Source organism: Egretta garzetta, unplaced genomic scaffold (genome assembly GCF_000687185.1).
Source record: "Egretta garzetta isolate BGI_Z169 unplaced genomic scaffold, ASM68718v1 scaffold26, whole genome shotgun sequence".
NCBI classification, from domain to species: Eukaryota; Metazoa; Chordata; class Aves; order Pelecaniformes; family Ardeidae; genus Egretta; species Egretta garzetta.
In genome coordinates this window covers 943,392-952,117 of record NW_009260070.1, presented here as the reverse complement: position 1 = coordinate 952,117, position 8,726 = coordinate 943,392, and the positions used below count along the sequence as shown (strand labels likewise).

At 50.7% G+C, this 8,726-nt stretch overlaps 2 protein-coding genes across 4 annotated transcripts in view; one reads left to right on the top strand and one right to left on the bottom strand.

Moving 5' to 3' along the window:
- The window catches only part of HNRNPAB (heterogeneous nuclear ribonucleoprotein A/B), a 26,616-nt gene extending 19,069 nt beyond the window's left edge, over positions 1-7,547 (top strand). For 2 of the 3 annotated variants that reach the window (XM_035896694.1, XM_009641215.2), the window contains one exon: positions 4,871-7,267. The gene's annotated coding sequence lies outside the window, so the exon portion shown is untranslated. The other variant, XM_035896693.1, reaches the window with a different exon arrangement.
- A 92-nt stretch (positions 7,548-7,639) lies between these two features.
- The window catches only part of COL23A1 (collagen type XXIII alpha 1 chain), a 184,213-nt gene continuing 183,126 nt past the window's right edge, over positions 7,640-8,726 (bottom strand). The window contains exon 26 of the mRNA XM_035896703.1: positions 7,640-8,634. Coding sequence (XP_035752596.1) covers positions 8,587-8,634 — 48 coding nt within the window. The 3' untranslated portion in view covers positions 7,640-8,586. The remainder of the gene's footprint in view (positions 8,635-8,726) is intronic.

The following is an 8,726-nucleotide window of genomic DNA, read 5'->3' as shown; positions in this document are numbered from 1 at the left end:
CGCCGCCGCCCCCCCCCGCCTGCCTCGGCTGCCGCAGCTGGGGAGCTCCGTGGGCAGCGTGGGTGCCTTTGCTTGGCAAAGCCAGGCCCTAGTCTTTTTATGTCATTCAGAAATCATAGAATCATTTGGTTGGAAAAGACCGTTAAGATCATAGAGTCCAACCTTACCTGCCCGCTACTAAACCGCGTCCCTAAGCCTCTGAAGGCGAGTTTGATACGCACCCGCCTGTACATAATAACCCAACGGGAAATGCGCTTCTCAAGGTTAAGCGTGCAAAAAGCAGCAAGTGGTATCGGTGTCATTTAAAGATTCTTGGGACATCTCCTTTTTAAGTTCCCTTTCCTTAATATCTACCTTACGTAAGAAGCCACAGACAGACAAGCGAGCCGACTGTTCCATGAAACAGCACAACGGTGAGGCAACTTCTGCCAGAGCCTAGCGAAGAGGGACTGACCGCTGTCCTGAGACGTAGGAAAAGCACAGATGTTAATAACGTATTTCTTACCCACCCTGCTGCCAGTGGTGCCACTGACCCACTGAGAACGCCCCAGTCCCGGTGCTCTGTGGTTCCCTGGGCTGTACCCGAGCGCAGTCAGACCAGCCGCTGAGCCCTGCCCTCCATGTCGAAGTGACAGGCTGGTGGCACCTACCGTAGCCCTGCACCATAGGCAGATGTCCCCTCTTGTGGTGCCGCCCGACGGCACGCAAGCACACAGAAAAGCTGCAGTAGTTTACCAAATACTAGAAGTAATTTTTAGCTTCCAAATGTCAGTGATAAGCCAGGAAAACAAAGTGGAGGAAATGGAATTTTTTTACTCGCTGGTTCGCTTCCGTCCGCAATACATTCCCCAAAATGGAGCTGTGAAGCGTTTCAAGCTGCACTGATTGCGGCCAGGCTCACTGCAGTGCCAGGGACACGGGGAAAAGGCAGGTGACTCCAGTAAATGACAGTGAGACTGGACAAACTGGAGTCACCAGATGTTTTAAATCACCCCCCTCCCCCCCCCCCCCCTTTTTTTTTTTTATAAAAAAAAATCACTATTGCAAAAGGGTCCAAGAAATACTCTTACATAAATGCTGTCCTGTAAGGTTGCCAGGGTGTCTTAGGCCTCTTGAAATCTACCCAAATCATTCGTCTCTCTCTTGCAAATCTTGCTGGTTAAGCAGCGGGGAGGCTGGCAGTGCTCCTAAGCACGTCAGCAGATCCTGGACAGGTAAAACTTGGGAGCTTCAGACGAACGCAAGCGGTACCGGGGTTGTGCTCCACCCTCGGACGCCGACCGAGAGCGCTCCCAGCTGTGCTAGCGCGGGGGGGACCAAGCTCCCTGATCTGAGCTCAGCCAGACACCTACGGTACTAGGCCAGGCTAAGTGCTCTGGGGACATTTAAACTTTCACATATTTATCATTTGTTGTTACCAATATTTTTTGCATGTCTTAAATGTAAATCTGTTGTCTGTAATGAAAATAATTCAAAGCTTTCGTGCTCTAAAAATCTAAAAATGGAAACTTGACAGGTAACTTGCTACAGACAGATTTTATCTGAATAACGCTTTAAATTGTCTGGGCCACAACGGGAGTAAAAAAAAAAAAAACACCAAACCAAAAGAAGCGAGAGTTTGATGGCATTGCCTAAGAAAGAAATACCAGGTCCGGAAAAAAGACTGACATTTCTATCTTTGCGCTGCTGTTTTACAAATACCTGTTTGAACCGTACAGTTATGTGGAAGGCGTGCCCAGCCCCGTGGGTGCTGCCAATGAAGGGACGCTGTTACGGCAGCAAGTTTGCAGAAAATTTGTCCTGGCATAAAATCTGTTTCCCTCTATTAAAAAAAGGATCTCCTCTAGAGGGCAGCGTTAAATCAGTATTCAATGACCAGGAAACCGAAGCTCTAACACTCCTTTATAACGCATACTGAATTCACAGGCTAACGAGGCACAGCTATACTGACCATTACGATAAAGCTGGAAATTCCTGGCATCGTAATGTTTTAATTAAGCTGTGCATCACAAACGGGTGAGATCTGTCATTCTGGCCCGAGTCTGCTGTGTTTGGCTGGTTGCAACACCACGTGCTACGTACAAAAAAGTCACCGCTCCCTTCCGAGCCGCGGGCTGGCGGGACGGCAGGCTGAAACCTTTGCTGGTGTGAGCCAGTTCAGCGCTACTCCAGCCAGCGCAGCTCCGGGCTCTGCTCAGCCGCGGCGGCCGAAGCGGGACAGGGAGCTTGCACGTGGCGGGAGGAGAAGCCAGCATCGGGCGAGTACGCGGCTTTCTGGCCTGCAAGCCCCGGGCACCACAACCGGGGGCTGCTGTAACCGTCTTAAAACCACGGGTAACGCCCCGTGTCGTTCTCCGTGGTTACTTTTTACTGCTGCATAGGATGGTCTCGAGCTGCTGAAACCTTGCTTGTGTTTTGCTGGTTTGCTTAAAGATTTCTAATGCTGAATTTATGAAGTTGCAGAAGACAAAAGCTCACCTAAATATTTTAGCTATTGGTTTCCTGAAAACAAAACACATCAGAAAGTCTCTGACCACTAGAAGAAACATTCTTATTTTTAAATACACAGGCGAAAAATCCATACGGGAAGAAATCCATCACCATTATATATACAGCAAGCGTTAGAAGCCACGTGTACAAGAAAGGCAGCTCCCCCATGTCTGGATTTTTTTCTTTTAAAATCCTAAAATCCCAGTGCATTAAAGCTTGGAAACGGTTTAAATCTGGAGTCAGACCGGGTTTTCTCTGCCGCCTGTTTCATAAAGCAGAGAAGTATTCCCAAACTTGCTGGCCAAGCCCAGGATTCGGCTGCAAAGCCCTAATTCATCTCACCTGCCCCCACCAGCACAGGCCAAATCCCCGGGCTCACGCTCTGGCGAGGGGCCTCTCCAGCTGCCAGCAACGCTTTCAGCGCCAACGGGAGTGACAGGCATGGGGGCTGTTCGGCCACGCTCCCTTCCCAAAGTCCATTCCCCCCAGAAGCTTTAGGGAGTGCTCCCCACGCTCCGTCTGCGGCATCACCGCTCCCGGAGCACCAGGGGCCAGGACCGACGCCACCGCCGTGAGCAGCAGCCAGTTTTTCAGCCACAAAACCCCGCAGGGCAGGGCTACCTGGCCCCAAGACGTGGCAAAAAAAACTTTTTTGGGGGTTTCAAGTGAGGTCTTGTGCCCTTAGGACTGAGTTTGGGAAGTTTGCTTCCCATACAGTATGTTAGAGGATGGTGGTGGTAACGGGAAAGCCGGTCGTTAGCTACAGCATTAATTAGAACAAGCCTTAGCGCAAGCTGCTGGTCCTCTGCTCCTGGGCAGCGCCAGGCGTGGTTACCCCAGCGTAACGGAATTCACCACGCTTTCACGGTCAGGTAAATTAGACTCAGGAATTTGGGGTTTTAAACTAGAAAACAAAGATATAACTTTGGCTGGGCTTCAGATTCCCCCAACATCAGTAACTTCAGTGCATTACCCAGAATGTCTGTTGATGAATCCAGGAAGCCAACATTCCCAATATTTTAGTGATCAAGAGAAATCAATTGCTTAGCCTCAGACTGACCTACATTTCGTAAGCATTAGCAGCCTCCCCGCCCGTCATCCGCATCGCTGCCGACAGCCATGGTGCCATTTCGCTGCCTCTCTGAATGCCTGGAAAACAATCCCGTGTTCTCCCAAACCAGGAAAGGAGCGTGTGGTGAGGCTGAGCTAAATACCGAGTTCTGGGCAAGGCTGCCAGGGCTACCTAAAAGGAAAATTTATCTTCCTGAGCTATTTGCAAACTCAAAAGTATTGGAAAAGACCCACATAAACATTTTCATATGGAAACAGAAAATAAGCAACTGATCTGGCATGAATTTGCTGAGCAAAGCACATCTTTTTTTAACTCTTCCCAATCAGATCACGACCGCTCTGAAACGATTTAGCATTTAACGGCCCACTGATCTAAACGTGCGTGGGTACAGAGCACCTGGAAGTCCGAACAGATTTCCTCTTAGACGCTGTGCAATCGACACCAAAGCCAACAGTTCCTCTTGAGTCCGTCCATCTGCGTGGTAGGATGGATAGGGAACACAGTTCAGAATACGAAGGCCAAATGCAGGGATGGCAGGGGAGGACCGGGAGGGACTTCACGTGCCGGTCACAACGGCGACCCCCCCTGCCACAGCCGTGCCCGGGGCTCTGTACCTCAGTACCTCGCTCTGTTCCCGGGAGCTCGGCTGTCCGCAGGTCTCGGCTGCTTTGGCAACAGAAAGGGTTGGTAAAGCAGAGGTACCAGCAGCAGGGCCTCGGGGATGCGCCGGTTAGTTCCTCGCAGCCAAAGCAGCAGTAGGTGCCGTAGCAGCAGGACCCCTGCCCGCCAGCTTTTCTAATGGCAACGAGAGCGGCAGAACCCCGCGGCGCTCCTGCGGGCAGGCTGCCGAGCCGTGCGCGGGCAGTAAATCGGCCGTCCCGAACACCCCAGGCTGGCTGCGGGCGTGGGACCTCCCTTGTGGGCTGGACTGACCGTACTCGGGACGCAGAGAGGGCGTTTGCCTGGGCATTTCCAAAAATGATCACTAAAAAGGTTTGGCAGCTGAGGCGGCAGCGCTGGTGGGTACAGATGCCAGCCATGGTCCTGGGTGAGGAAGAGAATGCCAGCCTTCCTCCTCGGCTGGCACGCAAAGGCTGTCAGTGGTCAGGCTGTGCCTTGGGGACGGGGAGGAACAACCCCGGCTGAGCGGTTTGGTCGGCTCCAGACGAGCTCTCTTCCTCCGCTACGAGCAAATGTCTTGGGTTCTGTGGCAGCAGAGGCTCTGTTGGGAGGGGGAAGGCTGCCGTGCAGAGCGATCAGAGCAATAGGTAAAGCACTCTTCTGGTATTCTGTATCAATGTTTTGCAGGCCTGGCAGTGGTCACAGTTGATGCCTACAAGCACTGGATATTCCACAAGTTGAAGACGGAATACTGACTTGTTTACCTGAAGATAATAGGACTTCGGGGTATTTCCTCAGAGAAAATATAAATTTTAATATAATTTCATAAGCTTTGGAGGTTAGCTTGTCTTGTAGCTTCAGTGATATCAAACTTCTTCAAGTAGGAGCTAGATAGAAAGCTGTTTAGTTTTTGCCAGCGTATGTAAAACAAGACTTTTCTATCTGCATTGTAGATTGTTTGTGGACACTTCCAGATTCTTGTGCTTTCTGCAGTCATTCTGGGGACTGAGCTCTCATTGATAACGTAGAGGCTCCCTGAACAGGACACGTGCAGGATTTTGAGTGTAGAAGCCCACAGCGTGGTTTGGAGTAGTGAGTTGCTTTTAGTTTGGAGATGACTGGGGGAGATGGGAAGAGCAACTGTACATTAAGGGAACAATTACAGATCTTCTTCCCGGTGACATCAATGAGAGATTTGCCTTCAACCTTCCACAGAAGAAGATTTTTAGCTTTAATTTGGGACAGTAAAGGGGTTTTTCAAAAGCGCTAAAAGCCAGTGGGAGCTTCTTCAACTGCTCCGTATGCCTTTAAAGACCCCTACACCAAAAGTGATAGCTAACAACATGAAATGGAAGTAAATAAAATGCATTTTCGTTGCTGTTTTGACTTACATAATTCTTGTTTCTTGATTTATTAGTTGAATTTACAGTGATGTAATCTATATGGTGGCCAAGAGAACGGTCAGTAACTGGTGAAGGTGCAAGTATAGCCGCAAAGCAAGCAACGCGTAGGTGTCGCTCCCGAGCGGCTAACAGGGCCGGTAACTAACGTTGGCTGCGGACGGCCATTACAAGGCTTTCCGGGCCCACAGCCCCCGAGCTGGGTGGCCGTTCCAGCGTTTACCAGCAGACGACAAACGCTCCCCAGCCCACGCTGAGCGCAAGGGCAGTGGGAGCTTGCAGACATCGGCCAAGCGTCACCCTGCCTGCGGGGCGCGCCGAGCACGCCGCCGCCGTTCCTCAGGATATCGGAGCAGGAGCTCCCTTAGCGCTAGGGCAGCTCCAGCAGGGCGATGGCCCCCGCCGGCCGCGACCCTCGCTCGAGTCCTCTCCGGCAGGGCAGTAGCTGCCCTAAGAAATGCAGCGGAGCAAGGATCTAACGCAGAGCTCGGATCTACTCAGTACACCAGAAATTACTCCCTCCCGTGTTCTCTAAGATCAAAGCCACCAAGAGCCCTTAGGTCATCTGGTTTGATGTCGTGGTCAGGCTCTTAATTTCACCTAAGACTCCTACACAGAGCCTAGCAACTTGCATTGGGCTAAAGTATTTCCTCCAGAAATGATCTGTTCAATCAAAAAGGCATTAAAGTGATGGGGATTACATCACTGGTCTGGTTAGGATTAACCAGTCGCACCATTAAAAATCCATGGCTTGCTTTATTTGATTTTGTGTAGCTGCAGCTCCCACCCGTTGGATGATATTTGTACATCTTTTTCTGTTCAATTTAAGAACTTGTTAATACAGAGCATCTCCTCCCTGTAAAGGAATCTGATTGCCTCTTGATCTTCATTGTACGCTGAACAGACTTGGCTGTAAGCCATTTTTTCCTCCCTGAAATAATTGTTTTATGGCTTTTTACTGCAAAATCTCTCTTTTTCTGTCAACGTCTTGAAAAATGTGAACAGTGGAATAGTTTGCAAATTTTTAATTGATCTCAATGCCATATGCAGATACCAAAATCATAATCCTCCTGTCATTACCCTGCTCTGCATGGGATGTGCCTGAGATGAGATAATTTAAAGAAAGAGACCCAAAAAGGGGAGAGAAGAGGACAAGGGCAGCATGCAGAGTTACGGAGTTTACAATTAAAACCGTGTAAACCGTGAAAAATCGAATGCAACCGGACCCTACAAACCAAGACAATGAAATACTCCAACCTCCCGCGTTTTGGGCGCCCCAGCAGCCACACTGTGCGCTCTGTTGTTTAGGAAAAGGCTTCAGCAGAGCCCTCCCTGGCCTGCAGCCCCCGCGCCGAAAGCATCGCTAGGGGCTGCGTCCTGAAATTCCGCAGCGGAGGTTTCTTGGGGAGCTTGGGTTCCGCAGTAACAAAGCGCTTGCACATCATCAGCCACAGGCCCCAGGACAGGACCCGGGGGTGCTTCCTCTGGAGAAAACAAAGCTTTTCTTGATACTGGTGGGAATAACCGCAGGTTTAGCCCAAGAATTGCCATGGCCATCAAACCATCAAACTGGAGCTTGGCTTTCTTTGCTCTGCAGGTTGCGAGTCCTCCCCTCGGCCGGCCGGGCGGTACACGGCAGCTTCTTCCGTTTCTAGGGCTGCATCCTTTTTTTCTTCTTTTCACCCTTTTAAGGTGCATGCACAAAGCAAATACAGAGCTGAGAGCCGGACCAGGACAGGGAGCCCTCCCTCCTCCATGCGATGAGGCCCAGCAGGCACCGCGCGGGCTCAGCACTGTTAGCTCACACAGCAACGCCAGCGCTGAACGCTGTTCCTTCCCGGCTACCGTCATCGGTACCTCGATCGAATCCTGGTGTTATCGTGTGCATTTCATGGGTTTGGGAGCTTTACAATATTTCCAAAGTCCACAAATGACAGAATCCAGTATAAAAAAAGGTCAATATATTACTGTTCAAAGTTTTTTTTCCTTTTTTTATACAAAAGTTAAGACGATCAAAATATATCACATTATTTACATACTGTGCTTCATGCTTAGAGATCACTGAAAAAGAACACACAGACAAACGTTTTAATCAAAGAATGATGCTCCATTCGTTACGCTCACTAATCTTGTTAATATTGTAAGGATTGCCATTCAGATTTCTTTTACATATTAACAGTACGTCCAAACGACTTTAATTAAAAACACTCTCATGCTAAGGGCATGCTCACGTTCTAACCCAGGGTTTGCAGCCAGTTAGCAGCTTGCTACCGACTCGAACTGCATCCACGCACCACGTGTTTGAACCAGGGTCAGTGATTCCCCTCGGCTGCAGTGCCGGACCCGCGTCGGAGCAGGAGGTTACCGCATCCTCCTGCAAGTCTGGCTCAGTCCGGCTCAAAGGCCCGGCCGGGCACACCTCGCTCCTCGCCCTCCTGGCACCGCTGCCTTTGGCCCTCGCAGCCCCGGCTGCGCTGGGTGCGCGGGACAGCACGAGTGCCTGCGCACGCCCTCCCGACTGTCCGAGTTGAGCCCCGGAGCAGCGCGGTGGGTGTGCATTAGAACTGCCGTGGCAGAAAAGCCTGTGTTTGGGAATGAAGGCTTTGGAGCTCGGCGACAAAGAAGTAACCCACGGTAAAAGTCTCGGCTGCTTGGTCTGAGCCGCACGAGCGCGTTTTGCAGGGGGCTGCGGTCTTTGCACCAGTGGTTCCAAAACTGCCGGGGCTGTAATAGAAGCCTGGCCTGAGCAAGCCGGGAAAAGGGGCATTGCTACCGACACCATCAAGGATTTTTCACGCTTAGCAAGTTTTTGGAGCGGTGTTCCTAGCACCAGCCTACAGCCGTGGGGAAGAAGACACGACCCTAGATGGAATCCTGCGCTCCCAAGGCACGGCGTTTGTCTGCCAGGCACATAACCTCTTGCTTAAAGGAAGCGCAGAGCACAGTCACCATGCAGCCAACAAAACCACTCAGGACCTGCTCAAGAACTCACAATTGTAATTATTACTGTACCTTATGCCAACATCCTGCTACTGGCAGTCCGTCTGGTCCCTGCAAAATTGAATTGACAGATTTAATTGCTGGAGACGGTGACTTAAGCGTCACACCCAAAAAACCTGAAGCTCAGTTTTCACAGCGATAAA